Source organism: Oryza sativa, chromosome 4 (assembly GCF_034140825.1).
Source record: "Oryza sativa Japonica Group chromosome 4, ASM3414082v1".
In the NCBI taxonomy this organism is placed as follows: Eukaryota; Viridiplantae; Streptophyta; class Magnoliopsida; order Poales; family Poaceae; genus Oryza; species Oryza sativa.
In genome coordinates this window covers 16870267-16889876 of record NC_089038.1, presented here as the reverse complement: position 1 = coordinate 16889876, position 19610 = coordinate 16870267, and the positions used below count along the sequence as shown (strand labels likewise).

At 42.1% G+C, this 19610-nt stretch overlaps 1 protein-coding gene and 1 pseudogene across 1 annotated transcript; both read right to left on the bottom strand.

Annotated features, from left to right (window-relative positions):
• Window positions 1–359: 359 nt before the first annotated feature.
• LOC4335536 (sister chromatid cohesion protein SCC4) lies at window positions 360–7194 on the bottom strand. Its single transcript, XM_026024943.2, has 10 exons — window positions 6448–7194; window positions 5588–6056; window positions 4392–4430; window positions 3196–3317; window positions 2791–2937; window positions 2282–2371; window positions 2070–2194; window positions 1696–1901; window positions 1393–1517; window positions 360–910 (listed from the first exon to the last, which is right to left on the bottom strand). The coding sequence occupies exons 1-10, from the start codon at window positions 7129–7131 to the stop codon at window positions 713–715; spliced, it is 2205 nt and encodes a 734-aa protein (XP_025880728.2). The 5' UTR covers window positions 7132–7194; the 3' UTR covers window positions 360–712.
• A 1906-nt stretch (window positions 7195–9100) lies between these two features.
• LOC107277416 (putative B3 domain-containing protein Os04g0347400) lies at window positions 9101–17431 on the bottom strand (annotated as a pseudogene).
• Between the last annotated feature and the right edge of the window lie 2179 nt (window positions 17432–19610).

Below are 19610 nucleotides of genomic sequence, written 5' to 3'. Positions count from 1 at the left end.
TTACACAGTACCACATGCCGAACTCAGCCTTAAAAAAATACCAAATTTTGATATGGTCTGGTGTGACATTGTATTTTATATATGTTAAGATTGCTATCTTACTAAAATATGATAATAGTAAATCTCCTACCGCCAATGTAACTGGCATGACGGTAGACATTGGCAGCTGCACCCTAAACGTGGCGAAAAAGTTTAGATTAAAAATATTTTTTAAAGGGTCTATTTTTAAAATATTATAATTTTTTTTAAAAAAGCATGCAACAAGCGTTGCATCTCATTTTTCGCTAACATCACTTTACCATTCAGACCGCAGCTATCCTTTGATTCCTTGAACTGCCATACAATGAAACCGACTCATCTTTTTCCTCTCACTTCCTCCGTTTACTTCACAATCTTTAGATTGTTTAACTACAAATGATCACCAACAGAATTCAATCCGCAGCTACCTTTTGTTTTCCTTTCTAGTTTCTACCCATACGATACCAACTCGGTTCTTTTGCTACCTCTTAATCTGTTTACAGAGCAATCTATAATGCATAATTAACTACAAATAAACAACCAATGGAATAAATCAGCACCTACAACCTCACACAATGTCACAGCTCTTCTTCCATTGCTGCTATATCCCAAGAGATTTGGTATGTGAGCATGCTGCTGCTCCATTGCCCCCATTTGATGGGCACGCACCCCAGACATCAGGTCAGGATTTTTGTCAGGATAGCCGCCTCCTGCTACTGCGTCGCACCGAGCTCGGTTCGATCAGCCTCTTGACAGAAGAAGGCTGGGCAGCGTACAGCCCTACCGACTCGGGGATGTCGAGGTCGGCCTTCGCCGTTGTCGGGCCAGGCATCCCCTGCTGCTCCCTTGAGAAGTTGTGCAGCTGCTGAACTTGGATTCTGGTCTTCTCCACCTGAAAGGGAGCTTCGTGCGTCAATCTAGGCTGCATATGTATTATGGAGAATCGGTAACCACCCAAACATCCGAATGGAAACCCCTCGTGTAAATAATGAATGTCCATAAATGGCCACAAGTAGGGCAACAAAACTCTCTAGAATAGTAGCAGTTAGCTATGATCGATGATTTCTTTGCTCGGTGCCTTACGTCAGGATATAGCAGACTAGATAAAGTATACTCCTGGTTTAGCCCTACAAAAAGATACTTTCTCCCTAGACATTTCACAAGAAATAATTATTATTCCATAATATGATCCGGAAAAGATTGAAACATCTAGTTTGGGCACTCTTATGAAAGTATGAAACCATCCCAAAGTGACTCTATCCTAACATGATATAAAACCAGCAGGAAAGAAATGGAGCCATGTAAAGCGAACATGCCAAGAAGAAGCAGGTAGATATCCTAATTAACTTAAAAAAAGCTCTGGTTGTATCATACCAGCTCCTGGTGAAATGGACTAGAATGGGCTTCCGAAAGCCTTCTTTGCAGATCATCTTCTTTCTTCCTTTCATACTCAGAGTTTTCCATTTCATTTTCCCTTTCTTTCAATTCTCGATATAACTCTGACATGAGGATCAACCAAATTTGCAGTCAGAACATGGCATGCATATGAAGTGATATAAACAGCCTATGTAAGGAAACGGAACAGGCTAAATGAAGCAAATGGAGCTATATACATGCAATTTTTACCACAAGAATTTTCAATTTAATTTTATAGAACTTCATGTAACTATGGCATACCTGTAAATACTGACAAGATCCAAATTTGGGTTGGGATGTCATAAAGTGTTTTAGCTAATGTCAGTGATGACTTCAAGATCTCTCTGGCCTGTCCACAGTCATGTAATTGAAGTGCTAATGTACCCAATATTGTTAAATACTGAGAAACCAATTGGATATTACCCAACTGTTGGTGTGCTATTCTCAAACCACCAGCAAGGCGAAGCCTGAATCCACAAAATATCAATGGATTATTAGCAAACTTGCTAGTAGTGCTCAGAACATAATTAGATGCAATGTGAACACAATGTAACAGTATGGAGTCCCTTAAACCTATTCTGCAATACACAACAATACTCATGTGCACTAGTTATTATATCATAATAACTCCTTACCTTGCTTCTTGTGGATTCTGCTGTCTCATAAGTAAAAGTCCATAAACAAAAATTATACAGGTCTTCTCTCTCACGCCAACAAATGAGTCCATGGTTCTATAAGCAGGACCAACCAATTCTAGTGCCTGAAGAATGGAAAAGGTGAAGAAATAATTAGTTTTTTTAGCCAGCAGAAGACAGGTAGGAAAGATTGACATAAAATCCTACTTCACCTGTGAAGTTGATTCTGCATCACCCATGCAAATGTAGGATACTGATGCATATACTTGGCACATAGATTGCATTGATCTGCTATCCGTCAGCTGAAATCATTCCATGCATTTTAGTTAAGATATGAGTATGACAGCTTAGCTTGCAACAGAACATGAGCAGACCATATGACAGAAATGGTAACCAATTGAAATATAGATCTTGTCATTACAGACAAGAGATAATGAATGACACCATGCCTCGTGTTAAGGTTCCATTTGACATCGCATTGGCTTTTCAAAAGCACTTATTCAATTATATTTTTGGATCGAAAAATAAAGATTCTCCTAACTGACGAGATTTCACAACATGATGCAGCAACTGCAAACTGACCTAAGTCCCTAGGTCACATGAAAGATGGAGAGAACATGATGCAAAGTACAGAGTAATACTTTGGTTTAATAGCATACGACTAACAAGCACATGATAGGGGTCAAGAACTGTTAAGTGATACTCAGAGGGGGATAAATACCCTTGCTGCTTCAAGGAAATGGAAAGCGGCCTCATCAAAGCAGCCGACAGAGTGTGCATATTGTCCCCTTAGCATTTCGATTGTGTTTTCACAACCTCGGAGAATTGTTGGGAAACGAGTAAACCAGTTTATCATCTGAGCTAAAGCCTACAAAAAAAGGGGGTAAATTGAGTGAATAAAGTGTACAAGGAACTAAGGAAGATCCATACATCTGTTTCTTTATTGGGGAATAGTACCATTATAATTACTGTATCTATAAAATTAGACACATTTGCCTACACCAAACTCAGTAATATGCACAGAGCATATATCTGGCCAATGTAATGTGAGACATATATTGTCCACAGTACATAGTACTAGATGAAAACAGATACTTGTCAAAAATGAACATGTTTGTGCAATTACCTCTTGGGCTTCAACGAATTCTGATCTCGTGAGTTCCACAGCAACTTTATTTTCCAAAAATTGGAGTAAAAGCATCAAATACAGGCCAGCTGTCCATATTGTAGAGTGTTCCAAATTTGCCTCTGCATCAGTGTTTACACACCAATCAAAAAGGACGAAGGCCACAGGAGGAAGTACCATAGCAATTTTATCCTTATTGGTCTATATTAGGATCTATCGAGCCGGTCAGACTCTTGGTTCACCGGTCCAATGGTCTGATCAGTGAACCGCTGGTTAAACTGTTGTTCAAACACAGTTTAAATATATTGAGTATTCCTTCCTAAGCACAAAAACCAGATAGCTGGGTGGTGGCCAACAGTCCGAGGCGAAAACCCACCCTGCCAACCAGGGTTCGACTCCCACATCCCACCTTTTTCAGGTCGATTTAAAATAAATAGGCCAAACCACAAGATTCAACCAAATGACCCTATAGTAGCTCACTGAAACATGTTAAGGAAAGTGAACAAGAAAACGACTAAAGGCATTTAATGAACACATGAGATTCGATCATATGTAGTGACCACAAAATGCTTTCAGATTGAACACAAAATTAATTTCACTACAACCAACTGAGACAATCTACAAGGTATATCACGCATGAACACAAGCAACGATTTAAACCGAAGCTAAAGTTGTTTCTAGATGTTCAATACAGTGGCAAATAGAATCTTTTACATGAATTCTCTTTCAAGTATAGGTATATTTGAAGAATATTATGATGCATATAGTAGGCACAATCTTTAACTTGCAGAAATTGGTGCTGCCTTGTGTAGTTTTAGCAATTATGCCTCATTGACCCTATAGGTCACCAAGTGTCACAAATGAAGGCTATTTAAAGGCATCCATAGGATGCTATTGCCAGATTAAAAAGTGAAACCAGTCAGAAGTACTAGGCAATAACTATACATCATACACATGTTTTTACTCAACACAATTGGTACCATAAATCCATAATCTAGTTGATAAAATTCTATAATCAGACAAGCCATATGGAAGCATGACTTGTCTGTTCTGTACAGTGGGTGAATCATGAATGAACCATAAGCACATAACCAATCAGAGAAAACATGAGTGAGCTTTGAATATAGAAATACATATGGAACCATACAAATGGTAAATAGTCCCCATATAATAATAAAAGAAATCCATTTTCTCACCTGTCACACCATCCACAATCCCAAGCTTCGAGAGTTCCCCTGTCGAAAACAATGTGAATACCACTAAGTTCCATATATATACAAGTTCCTAGAGAATTTAAAGGACAAAACTAAAGCTAGGCTTTGAAGGTCCAAAATAATGTGTGGTGCAAGAGCGTGTTTAGGCAGTCATTAGCCTATGAAGGCATCAACCTACATCGTGTTAGAAGAACTTTCCTTCCAAATTTCCTAGTGATAGGTATGCGATGAGTTAATCTGGTATGCAAAGGTTATGATGATAACTATTCAGCTGACCACTTGCAGAAGATAAGACCATGCCAGCTATATTTTCTCAAGGTGTTATGCCATGGATATGATTGGAATGTAATAAATCCAAATTTCACTTTTGAGTGGGAGACCTATTTAATGAAACTCAATGATGTAGAATTGGTCAGCACATCCTCGCTTGGTGCCCCAAAAGGAATCAAACAAACCTAAACGATAAATTTAATTAAAGACTAAATGCCCCGTTGTCACCCTCCTCATCTCTTTCAACTAATGCTACATCATTTATATCAAATCGAACAAGTAACATGGTAAGGGCAGTGACATGGACACATTGATGGGATTTGCTGAAAATGATAACTGATAGTGGAGTGTTCGGCTACATGAGCTTGCCATAGGCACATTATCCTTCATGGATTGGTTGTAGGTCTTACCATATCATGATAATTTGACTCTTAAGTTCAAAATGCTCAATCAACAACTTGGTCAACAATACACACAACTTGCAAGGGTCTCTGAGCATATGCCAAAGTCAACACTTATATCATATCACAATTATATTGTAGACACATATGAGAAAATGTTGACACGTGTACTCTGAGACAGATAAGCCTTTTATACGTAAAAAAAAGTTCATTGGAGCAATAAATCGTACTATTTGTGTTGGTTGAATTTTCCTTAGTTTTCTACACACAATCTCCTATAGTTGAACAAAAACTGTAGCATCAAGTCATTCGGATGTCGTGGATACATGAGAATAGACAATGAAATGGTTGAATCAAGTTCAGACCTGCCTAAACTGCACAAGAAGGAAACAGCTACTATCTTGTGGCCATGGTTGTAAACTAGAAATGTCTAGAGATGCCTAGTTAGCAAGATGCCCCCATTTTTATAGCAATAATTCAAATTAGTTGATATTCAGCAGCACATACCACGAATGAGCTCCAGTCCTGAATGAATTCTCTTTCCGCACTCCTTAAATATTCCTTTTGGCCGGCTCACCATGACAACCATGAGATCCACCAGCACAAACACCGCAGCCCGTGGGAGCCACTCCCCATGCATCGGCGGCGGTGCCAACAGCAACTTATCCCCGTAATCCAACACATCATTCAGTTTGTCATAGCCACACAATGTTTGCAGCTGATACTTGAGCTGCCTCTGCTTGTGCGTTAGCGCCGACCTCTCCCTCTCCTTCAACCCTGGTTGCGCTAGCGTTCTCTCCACCGTGCCGAGCTCAGCAGCAAGCTCCTGAACCCGCTGGCCTTTCTGCATCTCGTCCTTCGCGGCAGTGTCTAGCCGCTCCACATGCTGCGAGGCAGCCTTGTAGTCACATGTCCTCAACAGGTAGAAGGTCTGAAGCAGCTCTGTGTAGAAGAACAACCCAGTCCACTGCTCCTTCTGCACCCAATTCAACAAAAAGCTAAATTCAATTGTATTTTTTAGAAAGATACATTACAATTAGAGTCTCCACACAGATTACTACAATCTTAGCAACTCCCTCTGCTACATATAATAAGTCGCTGTGACTTTTTTTTCTAAGTTAAACTTATTTAAGTTTGTCCAAATTTATAGAAAAACATATCAACATTTTCTACACAAAACTATCATACTATCAAAATGTATTCAATATTAGATTTAATACAACTAATTTGGTGTTCCAAATACTGCTATGTTTTTCTATAAACTTGGCCAAATTTGGAGAAGTTTGACTTAAGCGACTTATAACATGGAAGGGAAGAAATACTATTTATAGGATTAAAGAAAAAAAGAAACCCTAATCTAAGGCTACCTGGTCGGCGGGGAGTGCTTCCCAGAGGCCGGAGGCGCGCGTGACGGCGGCCTCAACGGCGGCGTTGTCCTCCCAGCAGAGGAGGTGGACGTGGAGGCCGGTGGCGGCGAAGAAGAGCTCGAGCTGGGGGCTCCCGAGCTCCGCGGCGGCGGAGGCGCCGGCGGACAGCGTGGAGAGCGCGGAGGCGGCGTCCCCATCTACGGCGAGCGCGGAGGCGAGCTGCGTCTGGAAGTTGCAGGTCCAGAGGAGGGCCGGGCCACGGGCGAGGAGGCCCGACGCGGAGGCGGAGGCGAGGAGCCCCAGGCCGCGGCGGAGCACGTTCTTCTGCGAGGGGACGGCGCCGAGGACGCCGTAGGCGGTGGCGAGGAGGGAGTGGGCGAGGAGCTTGAGCCGGGGCGGAGCCGAGGGGAGCGGGGAGAGGAGGAGGAGGGCGCGCTCGAGGTGGGACTTGGCGGCGGCGAGCCCCCCGGAGCGGGAGCGCAGCAGCAGGGCCGCGAGCCGCAGCCGCGCCCGGGCCTCGGCGAGCGGGAGGAGCGGCGCGGCCGCCGCCGACGCGGCGGAGGCGGGCGGCGGCGGGGCCAGCGCCGCCTCCAGGCACCGCGCGGCGGCGCCGAGGTCGCGCCGCCGCTCCGCCTCCTCCGCCATCGCGAGGAGGCCGTCCGCCGCCGACGACATGGCCGCCATGGGCGCCGCCGGTTTCAACGCGCTTCTTCTGTTTTCCGGTCGCGTTGCGTCGCGGACCCGGATAGGGGAAAGTGGTACTACTCTAGCCTATTATGAACTGGTCCGGTGGGAGCACGTAAGTCGGAGGTATGTTGAGAAAAACCGAAAATTTCGTAAATTTCGAAATATTGAAAAACAATTTTTGAGAAAATCCGAAAATTTCGTAAATTTCGAAATATTGAATTTTTTTTTAGAAAAAACGAAAAGTTTGGCCAAGATACAGATTTGCCAGGGGTCCGAAATTTAAGAAATTTCGAAATGAAATTTCAATCCCTGTTGTTAAGTAGGATGAAACAACTCATCTCACAATGCAAACTTTTTTGTTTGATGGGTCCCACTCCCATCAGTAAATCACTTTTCATCTACCTCTCTTTCTCTCCTCTTTGCCTTCCCTGTTCCCCATCGGCGGAGGAGCCAAGAAGCAGTTGCGTCATTGATTCATTTCCCGCCGCCTCCGTACATCACCTCGTCTCTACTCACCGCTGTTGGTCACATCCACATCGTTGCTCCTCTACCTCCCCAGTTCTGCTGGTGGCCTCTCTGCTCATGCGGCGAGCTTTGGTGACGAAAAATCGAGCTCAGGTGGCGGACTCCAAGCTCAGTGGTGTGGATCAACCTCAGCACCGACGAGATCAAACTCCGATGAAAGAATCAGAGCTCCAATCGGCACGACATCTTCCTCCCCCGGCCGCCGCCCCCTCTCCCTACTACAGATCTGACCCGACTGACACCGACGCTCCTCCTTCGCTGCTTTAGATCCGATGTTGCCGACGACACATGTGACAATGGAGGATGGCTTTGGCACGGTGGTGACTGCTTCTTCCTAGCGACGGTGAAGCCGGGTAGGCCCTTCTTCTTTCTTGTCATCCCCCTTGCCCTCCCTTGTGCTGCTTCCGATCCACTGCCTTGTAGACGGCAGCGGGATGTGCGCGGCGGCAACATATGGGGCATCATGCAGTCTACATGACAACGCTAACACTTCGAAGTTTTTCAGCTTGCTGACAAACTCTATTCTTTTCTTTACATGCCTGGATGATAGACTTCAGTCTTCTCTTTCATGCCTGGATTGATTCTATCATTTGTTACACGGGTAATCGCGAGCAGCAGCAGCAGCCAGCCAGCCATGCCACGCCTCGCGTCGCCTATATAAGATCAATGCTATCTAAGACTATGTCCAAACTCGCCTATATAAGACCACATTGGATCGTGCTTGATTGACGGCCATGATTATAGTACCGCCAACCCTCACAGGCAGTAAATTTTTACACAATATAAGCATTTCTAAGACATTGGTTTCAATGCATAGCAATCCAAACATTTTTAGCCAATTACCTCAACCATCCCATAATGTAAACGTTTTTTTAGGTAGGCACGAATATTAATAAAGTAGGTAGAGATAATTGGAGGAGGGTTGTGATTGGTGAAGAAAAGAAAATATGTGGAAAGAATGGTTGTTTTTGGTTGAGATGAGAGGGTAGGTGGAGAAATAGCTTCATATTAGGACATGTTGTTACACTATAAATAGCTACATTTTGAGACAGGGGAAGCATGTGCTTATGAGGGAAATTTAAACAATTCAAACTTCAAAATTCGACCAACAAGGTGACTGAAAGACAATCATCTTCCTCAAGCCTCTAACTAAGCACACCCTTTATCCCCATTTTTTGAAACGGCATCAAAAGGACAAACCATTTGGCAGTTAGCACTACTAGACCACTTAATTAAGAGCAAGTTTAATAGTATAGCCAACTACTAGCTCTAATTCATCCATAGCCAATCTAGTAGCTCATTCATACAATAATTACGTACTATACTATTAATACCTAGTCCCACCTGTCATACATATACTGCGTTTTGGAGTCCGTGCTACAGCTGGCTACAAATCTGTAGCTCGCTGCTCTTCTCTCACCTTATTTATCTCCTTAAAATATGTTTGCAGCTGGCTTATAGCCTGCTATTGTACCTGCTGTAAGTGTACAACCCAAAGCCATCACCACCACCATCAATCCATCATCTTTGTCATCATCCCAAATTGCAAAAAAAAAAAAAACAAACAAAACAAAAACTGCATGTCCAGAATAACCAGGGCATATATCAGAGACACAATCAGCCAGACGAATAGCAGTATCCGGCTAATTGAAGCTCTAGCATCAGCTACGCTCGACTCGATCGATGGCAACATGCCACAGGGTGGCCTCGACGACGCTGAAGGTGCAGACGTCGCCTACGAGGAGACCGTTCGCCTGGCAGAACCTCTTCCAGCCGGATGGAAGCAGGTTGCAGCAGCCGTATCCGTTCTTGTTTACACTACAAGCCACCTCCCATGACCTGCTGCTGCTGCTGCTGCTTCTTCCTCTCGAGCTGTTGATCATTAGAGTGATGGTGGTTTCTTCTACGAGCCCGATCGACTTGCAGAAGATCCCTGGCAAAGACTGTAGATGTACAGTGGATTGGTTTAGTCTGATCAGCTGAACCTTTTTTTTTTTCACTTTAGTGGCGTGAAATGTGAACGCAACACTGATTCTATACATGATCTAGCTAGGATGCATGACATGTTCTTGCAGTGTAATGAATGAAAATAATTCTTGTGCGAGTGTAAAATTTTAGTATAATGGTGGCTGAGCTTGAGTGATATCTATGGGGAGTATAGCTACTTGAACAATAGGAATACTCCATAGCAAGTGTAAATGCATTTATCTTATTCTTAGTGGAGCTACTTTGGGCCTATTTGGGGAAGCTTATATGCATGCTACAGCTCCTACTAGAATCAAATGCTGATTTTGAGAAAAAGACAGAAGCTAGTTTTCTCAGCTTCTCCAGATACTCACCAGTTGCTTATTAGAATCTAAAACTCCTTCAAACAAACTTTTTGTCTTATTCATAATATGCTCGTCATATATATCATGCGTGGGAGGAACTAATACTAGCACTTACAATATTGCCATTTTCCAGCATATAGTTGCTGATCTCCTTCTTTATCCAAGAAGGTGGTCCGATCTCGTAGATAGATTTGGATTTTTTCGGCCGTTTTGTTTCTCTGCCTTTCTTTCTGCTACCCTTTATACTGCAAGGTATTTCCTGTAATTGGTTTTTACAATCTTCGCCAAATCTACTGTTCTTGTTACATTTCCTTGTAGAAAAAGAAGGTGTTTCATGTTGGTTTCTAGCACCTGCAAAATGTAGAGAAGACAGAAAAGAATCGAACGGTAGCATGTTCTTAGGACAGATTAATTCAAATGTCAGCAACTCAAATTTGATGGCTCACTTTGCTGAATTGTGATGTCGTCCTTGGTCTTCAAATCTTTCTTGCATCCATTGATCCCAAACACTTTGATTTTGAACACTAAGTTGCCTTCATGCCTCAAGAGCACAACATCACCCGGGGAAATGCCATGGAATGACAGAAACTGTAACCAGCCTCCTTTGAAAAACATGCCCAATTCATCCTTCTCGAGCTCAATGCGCCAGAATTTGCCGAGGGGGCTTAAAATGCTAGCCATGTGGATGTTCAGATGCTCTTCGGCAATGTAATGTTGTACAAACTTAGCAGGGATCCTCTGTTAGAACAGATATGTCAGTGCAATATGCATAGTTTCATGATATATACATCTGACATCTCAACTCTGAATATTCAGAAAGGCAAATTCTTTTTGTTTTTTTGAAAGAAAGAGACAAGAAGATTGCCTTATATATTGATAAAGAAGGGTCTATTTACAAGAGAAAGGCAAATTCAGAAAAGGTATATCGAGGGATTATTTTGTTCATGTCACTAATTAGGTAGATCAAATTATCAGGTTTCTCGCTACAGAAATGGACAACATTCCCTATGTTTGAGCCGTTAGATTGACGTGAAAAGTCACAACTACCTCTCTCATAAACATGGATCAATCTTGTTCAAGGAGAGAGCTCTGTCTAGTTCTAAGTGAGGTATCATTGACAATTTGACCTGTGTGCTATTGCGAATTGCACCATGATGGAATGCAAAGAGGAATGGTAAAACTATAAAGTTTGTTGGCTAACAGATGCTTGATAATTAAACTAGCTAGTGGCAGAAGTGATAATTTTGATTTTTAAATTTCGGTAACTTTCTAAATATTTAGAAATCGTATTTGTAGATTTCACTTCAAAAATACTTTCATAGTATTATTATCATCAAGTTATTCAAATGCTTGGCAATAGAAATCAGCAGTAAAAAAAATTGTATTTTGAAAATTATAGTAATGTAAAAGGTAAACCAGTAGGCGGAAAACAAAGGCCGCAGGAATAGGATATGAGTTTGCGCACCATCTTTTCCATGAAACCCGGTAGAAGTACCCTCAAGAATTGCGGCTTATTTGACGCGTCTCTTGCTCTACCGCTTCTGGTTGTCACAACTAGTAAAAGAAAATGTTTAACCGACAAACCAATGGTAATAACACTATTACAGAAAGATTGATAGGTGCCAGTTGGAAAACCCGTTTCCCCAACCAACACATAGTAAACGACATTGATGAAATTGGTTATCAGTGCCAGTTTCAAAACCAGCACCTATAATGAATATAGATGCCCATTATAAACTTTCATACCACGTGGTTGGCAGTATAGGTGCCGATTATTTACAACAACTAACATCTTTAAGTAGTAGTATATAGGTGCCGGTTCCAGTCATATTATTTTTTTTTATCAAAATGATCTAGTCACACTACCATAGAAACAACATCACTGCTAGAGTGCCAGTTAAAAACGATATATCTGCCTGTTCATTTTGATTTTAGCGGAAAACAAAGTGAACCGACAGTGATACTCTATCGCTATTCATTTCTGCCGGATGACCATTTATGTCATAGTAATTGTCTAATTGATCATCTTGTATATTTTATTTTTCAAAAAAACATTTTGCAAGTGGATTTCCAAGTTCAATCTGATTACCCGTATTTCTCCAAAGAGAACAAAAACCAAAATGATTAACTTAAATTTTGCGTGCAAATAATCCTTTGGATTACCTGCAGGGCGAGCGCCGAAGTCCTAGAGGCAGCAGGTGGTGTCGAACAGCTTGACGGTGAGCACGCCACCGCCCTCGTGCCGGACCACCACGAACCACCCCATGCCCAGGCCGTGCGCCGCCGCGAACTCCGCCCACCCGCGCCCCAGGAACGCGCCGCCGCCGTCGCCGTCGTCGTCCCGGCCGACCTCGACGTCCCAGACCTTGCCGACCGGGCTCACCACGCGCGCCGCCCGCCGCGGCGCTCCACCGCCGCCGCCGCCGCCGTCGCCGCGCTCGCCCAGGAGGTCCGCGGCGAGCTCGTCGGAGATGCGCTGCGCGCAGACATCGAAGGCGAGTACGGATCGAGCACAAACGGTACGGGGAGAGACCAAGAAAGCAAAAGAAAGAAAGAGCAAATGGCGCCGAAAATTAATGGTGGCTAGCTTCTCCTTCTTACCATCTTGTGGAAGGAAGAAGGCATCAGCACCTTGAGCTGCATGGCCTTCGCTGCGCCGACGGCGGCGCCGGCGCCGGCATGGTCGCCGGGCATGGTCGCCGGCGGCGGCAGGGCGGAGGAGACTGCTGAGCTGGCTGCCGCCTCGGCTCCTCGTCTTCTACCGGAGGAGGGGAATGAGGCGTGCGCGGCGCGTTGCCTTGAGAATCGTAACAGACTCTTGCAGTTGCGGTACAAAAGAAAAAAGAAATCGTATTATGTGATGCTTCGAATCGTATTAAATTTAAAAATATACTATTCATTTAATTTTATTTTAAAAATATTTGGGATGTAAATTTATTTATAGAAATATACAGTTGATATTGCATAACGACCGTGAATCGTGGACAGTATCGCGTGGAGAAAGTGCGAGGCCATCTCGCGGAACCAAAGAACTCTCGCTGATTGAAACAGTGATAACACACTGCCACGCCAGTTAATTAGTGATTAATTGTCCTTAATCGCTAGTTAGGATAATTAATTACTAATTATTATTAGTTAATACTTAATTAGGTAATTAACCACTAATTGAAGTGAGATCGCCGGGACTGCCATGCCGGTGTCGCTGTTTCAATCAGCGAGACAGCGAATGGTCTCGCTCTTAAAGCAGGTACACTAACAAGCTATAAGCCAGCTGTAAACATATTTTAAATAGATAAATAAGAAGAGAGAATGGCAGTGGGCTATAGATTTGTAGCCAGCTGTAGCACGGACTCTAAGATGTAATGTGTATGACAGGTGGGACCAGATATTAATAGTGTAGTATGTAATTATTGTATGAATAAGCTATTAGATTGGCTATAGATAAATTGGAGTTAGTAGTTGGCTATACTATTAAACTTGCTCTTACGGTCCGTGAGACCACATGGTCTCTTGTTGTTCAGTGCAAGATCGTGTGGTCTCGCATTTTCACCGCGCGATACCGTCTGTGACGTCATTTCTATATTATTTTTCGCAACAGTTATGCAAGATCGACGGTATATTTCTACAAAACAATTTGCATCTCGAGTATTTCTAAAAAAAATGAATGAACAGTATATTTTCAAATTTATTTTTTTCGAGACTTCCATATTGTTGTTTTCACATCAGCTAGTATCACGAATTCTATCCCATTTTAAGTGCAGTCATGATTTTCCGTGTCCAACTTTAATTATCCGTCTTATTTATTTTTTTAGAATAGTTTAAAAACATAAGTCACGCATAAAGTTCTATTCATGTTTTATCATCTCCTAACAATAAAAATACTAATTATAAAAACTTCAAATAAGATGAACGATTAAAGTTGGACACGAAAACTTATTATTGCGCTTAAAATGGGACGGTGGGAGTATTCGGTCTTCTAATTCCATGAATCAACTTTTATGACAGGAGGTAACAATTTCTTGCTTTTACACACAAATCAGATGTGGGAGATTACTTTAGATGGTGGGTGTTTCTTGATCATTAATTATATCAGATTGAGATCCCTAGATATGGTGGACATGAGTCTATAGTTGAGTTTTTGCAGCATAGAGGATAGTTTGGGCAATATTTCAAACTGCTGAAAAGCAATTCAAATACACACCGTGTCAAAATTTTGCACATGCCATTGGATCCAGGTAGAGCTGAGTTTTTCATACGGCAAATTTTGCCGCAAGATATCGTAACTTTATGGTTTTAGTTTGTAGCACACCACGTGAATTGTCTTATGGGGGAAAACACTCTCAAAATATGGTTATTTGCCAGGGGACATCGCACCTATTAAATTAATAATTTCCGTGTCGACTATATGAGAGGGCCCCCATGTTTTTACATGCCTTGACCAAATTGCCCCTTCCTTCTCTTTCTCTTCCTATCTTCTTCCTCTCTTTCTCCCTCAACGGCACGGCTTGTAGCGGCTGCACGGCGCAGGGCGGCGCGCGTGCTGCGCAAGGTGGTGGGCGACACGGTGGCGCACTCATGCAGGAGTGGCAGCCAGCATGAAGGTGGAGTGGTGGTCGGCGCGGAGGTGGAGCAGCAGCTAGCGACGTGGTGGCGTGCCTGTGTAGGAGCGGTGACCGCTGCGATGGCGGAGCAGCGGACGGCGCAGCTGCGCGGAATGCAGCTGTAGCAGAAGACGGCCGCTGCCGCCGTAGATGACCGCCGTCGCCGCCTCCTTGTACGTCTTTCAAACCATGTGCCCCCATGCCCAGCTCTTCTCTGCCCCGCTCCCCGACCCCATGTGCCACCCGACGGCATCATGGCGCTCTCTCCCTCAACGGCATATGGCTCCGATCAGCTTGCCTCCCTCGCCGTGCACGTCAACCGTAGGTTCCTGTCGCACACATGGCAATTAAGGACCGGTTCGCGGGATGCACTGGAAGACTTACAGCGCTTGCTACAAGCGGGAATGGGTAACTGTCTGACTTGAAGTATAGCTTTCCTTTGGTTGACGCATCCAGGCAAGGGTGGCCGTGATGGAGCAGGATGGGCCCTGCGACGGCTTTTGTCGCTTCCGGATTTACCTAGGCACGAGAGGGGACTGTCTGCTGCCTATAGAGGAGTGGGGGTGAAACCTGAGGTGTGGTGTCCTTGGTCAAAGGGATAGTTATTAGGACCGGACCGGACATCGAACCGGTCGAAGCCTCGGTTCACGGTTTGATTGGTTCAACCGGTTGAACCGCCGGCCCAAGACGGTTTAAATAAAATGAGATACATAGTCCAATCACACAAGCATGCATAGCTCAGTGGTGGGGTTTCTCGAGTCTAAAGGGAAGGTTGGGGGTTCGAACCCCTCTGCCCACATTTTTCTTCTATTTTCTTCCCGGTTCTTGCTAAAAACCGGCGGTTCAATCGGTTTTTCCCGGGTTGATTGCATAGCCGATCTTTAAACTGGACCGGACCAGACTATTCGAACGACCAGAGTCACCGTGAGTTCAACGTGGTGTAGCGTTGTTCAGTGGAGATTTAATATTACTTTAATTAATCAATTGTTTAACTATTTTGCTTAATAAAATGTTTTACAACCGCCTTTATGCAAATAGCCACAAACCTCCCTTTGTCTCCCCTTGCACGAATGCATCGTTGGTTTGGCTTGCTGAGTACGGTGGTTTTACTCAGCCTTGATATTATTTCCTCTTTTCAGAAGTGTAGTGCTTCTGAGCTGAAGATGGAGTTAGAAGACTAAGGCTCGGACCCCAGTTGAGTTTTGCCTGTGGAGTGGAGCTGAAGCCCCGCTAGGATCGCCCTTTTCTGCTGCTGCCGTTTCCTTTCGGTGTGAGGACTAAGTGCCTCTTCTATAAGTATTTACGCTTTATTTACGTCTGGAACTGTTTATTACTTGTCGTCTTGTGTACCTTGGCTGGTCCTGGACAGAGATTTAATACACAAAATACTCTGGAAATTTGGGCTAAATTTCTGGGTGTGACACTAGCCCAGCACAAGCCATCTCCTCTGTGTCGACATGGAGGATGGAGAAGCGCCAGCCATGGCAGTGTGGAAGGAGGGGACAGAGAGAAGAGAGAAGGAACTAGGAAGACTTAACATGTGGGCCCAAGGACATTTTAGAACTTTCACACAATTTCTCTCCCTTATTCAACTGGAAATTATTAATTTAATGGGTGTGGTGTCCACCAGCAAATAACCACATTTTAAGAGTGTGTTTCCTCAAAAGTCACTTCGCACAGTGTTCTACAGCTAAAACCGCAAAGTCATGATGTCCTGTGGCAAAATTTGCCTTTTCATACTTACTAGAAAAAATGCCCGTGCGTTGCAACGGGTGAAATCTATTTTAATCTTATTATTGTTATATGGTTTAGTTAAGATGAAATTTACTGTGGGAATTCGCTTGGATATATATCTCTATTATTATAAAAATTGAAGATATTTTTGCCGGTATTTTTGGTACGTCATCTGTGTATGAGTTGGTTTTTAAGTTCATTTGTTTTTAGAAATACATATCCATATTTGAATCGGTTTTTAAGATCGTTCACTTTTGTTAATACAGAAGGAATCATATAAGAAATATATTTAAAAAAATTCGCATGCTAACTTGAGACGATCAGACTCCTAACTGTAGCTCCTGATTTTCTAAAAAAAATATATATCCAAGCGAACTGTCACAGTGTATTTCATCTTAACTAAACCATATAATAATAATAAGATTAAAATAGACTTCACCCGTTGCAACGCATGGGTACTTTTTCTAGTAGTTTTAGAAAATCATGAGCTATAGTTAGGAGTTCGATCGTCTCAAGTTAGCATGCGGTTTTTTAAACAGATTTCTTATATGATTCCTTCTGTATTACCAAAAGTGAACGATCTTAAAAATCGACTCAAATACGGATATATATTTCTAAATGCAAATGAACTTAAAAAGTGATACAAACACGGATGACGTACCAAAATACCAAAAAAACTTCTTCAATTTTAATTTTTATAATAGTAGAGTTTCGTTGTCGACTTGCGCACAAGCTGAATTTTAAGGGAGAGGAATTGTTAGGGACTTGGGTCGGCTTTACAATGGCCCAGTTTAGCAGCTCACTCATGTCCTGGCCAAAACAAGTCCAAGGGAGAGCAACATGAAAAGCAGCTAGTGCTGCACTTCGAACGTTTTGAACCTGCAACGCAGCGGAGGCGGCAACCTGTTCCTGTCTTGGAACTTGTCTTCCATTGCTTGTACTAGCTATTGGTTTATTGAGATTTGGGGGTATTGGGTTGCTAACAATGTGCCAACACTCCTTGCCGGCGCACAGGTCTGTGCCGTCGATGGCGGAGACACTGCCACTGCTGGATGAAAACATCGGCGGTAAATTCGAGTGCAGCGGCTTCTGAATTTGTACAGCCATTGGCCTTGCTTCTCCTCCAAATCTTCTCTTTTCTTTAATCGATACATCTTCATCACGCACGGATCCTTCTCTGCATCCTAAATTCGATCTGTTAAATTGATTAACCTTTGATTTCACATGATTAAGGATAAATAATATGGGTTGACCTGTAGCTAGATTTGTTACACAAACCAAACATTTAGCTGCTAAATCTTGCCATCAAAAGTATTATAAAAGTTAGTCGATACAGCGGAACGATGATTAACCTTCTTTTTCGCTTTAGTCATTGATCACTCAATACATACCAGATAACGACATAAGAATATATTATATTTGTTAATGAAGTTTAGCCGAAGGCTACATCTCCATAGCTCTGATTATGTATGCTCCTCCCCAACCAACATAACACCTAGCCGCTATGAGTCCATGGCCTCACCGGCATCATTTTTCCTATGTGTCTACCCTACATTTGTAGTTATCATAGTTACATTATGACATCTCTTTATTTAAGAAAGAGTTTATGACAGAGTTCAACTCTAAATACCACTCCTCGTAGGAACTAGTATATTCGACCCCTATTCTAAAGAAACAAATTAATCAAACAGTGAGATGAGTCAAGCCTACCAATTGAGAAAGATTTGGCTTACCCAGCTAAGCTATAGCCCGGGTTAGCAAACAACCGAGCGTACCCGTACTAAACTATTGATTAATAAATTACATGGTAGTAATAAAGATTCAAATAAATTACACACTATATACTATACTATGTTGTCTGTGTGTTAAAATGGAGTTTTAGAAAAGAAAAAGAGTTATCCACTCATCTAAGATTCTGCATGTAACTTTCATCTGGCACATGGGCCTTGAAATTTGGCCAACACACTCTTCTCTTTCACTTAAGGTGTGTTTAGTTCACGCCAAAATTAAAAATTTAGTTAAAATTGAAACGATGTGATGGAAAAGTTAGAAGTTTATGTATGTAGGAAAGTTTTGATGTGATAGAAAAGTTGAAAGTTTGAAGAAAAAGTTTGGAACTAAACAAGGCCTTAATAAAAAAAGGTAAAGGGTTGATGACGTACAATAGTAAATTTACTACTCAAATCACTACTTACTCTCTTTAAAATAAAATTAACTTAAGTGTAGATAAGATATTTATGAAATGCAATTATTTGGAATCAACTAAGCTACCAAACCTTTTATAGCAATTCGGTTGACATATTGCATGGCATAGCTCTAGGCCTGCTAATTATGGTCAGCCCAGCCTAACCGGGTCAAGGTTGAGCCAACTTTTTATACGTATTACTTCTCTCATAAATATTTTTTTTCATATGCAAACGAAGTATTTTATGTTTTGAGAAGAAGTATTTCATATAAAGTTTTTTTTTCTATATATAGATCTAGAGTAGAAAGTTTTTTGTTTCCAGGAAGAAAGTGCTTTCAAATTTATTTTTACTTTAATATAAAGTTTCAAAATGTTTATATAAATTTTTTTCTTTAGAAAATTCTTCTTACATCAAAAGTTTCATGTGAGCATGTTCTTACGACAAGAAAAAGAAGCTATAGTGTGTGTGAGAACAGCACCATGTGTAACTCAAGGTTTGCTTGCTTGTATCTACAGTAATTAGCTGGCCCCTGATCTTAATTTTTATCTGGTTGGATCAGCACTAATAATCTTAGAGCCATATCGATTAGTTGAGATCGTGATAAAAACTGTCCAATTAATCAGTGTCTTTTTATGAATATAAAAAACATATAAAGAAAACCTAACATAGGAATAGGAAAAATAACAATTTGTATATACTCCCTGCATCTTATAAAAAACTAATCTAATAATAGATATGACGTATCATAGGACTACGAATCTGGATATATCTCTGTTTAAATTCATAGTAGTAGGATATGTAAGTTGATTTTTTTTTGACGGAAGGAGTCCATATCATGTTCAACTGTTCAAGTAGCGTAGACTTGTACGATTTGTAGTGTCTTTAGTTGCATGTTTACTCAAGCGTACGTGCAGTAGGACATGTGTACAGTATATAATTTTATCATAATTTCAAAGTCGATCTTGAAATGTACCCATGCAATTCAACACTTCGAAATGAAGTCTTCAAATTCGTGGCTACGTGCCTCTACACGACAAGAGTTAAAAGCTTGAAACGCACACATGCATGCATGCATATCGCGTGGCATTGGCATCTATATA

What these genes read in the sequence shown, in the direction of transcription:
- LOC4335536 (XM_026024943.2), bottom strand. Translation starts at nt 7,131, where the DNA reads ATGGCGGCCATGTCGTCGGCGGCGGACGGCCTCCTCGCGATGGCGGAG. An exon ending in AAGCACTCCCCGCCGACCAG is followed by an intron (nt 6,057 to 6,447) that starts GTAGCCTTAGAT and finishes AATTGGGTGCAG; the next exon opens with AAGGAGCAGTGGACTGGGTT. An exon ending in CAGAATCCACAAGAAGCAAG is followed by an intron (nt 1,902 to 2,069) that starts GTAAGGAGTTAT and finishes TTGTGGATTCAG; the next exon opens with GCTTCGCCTTGCTGGTGGTT.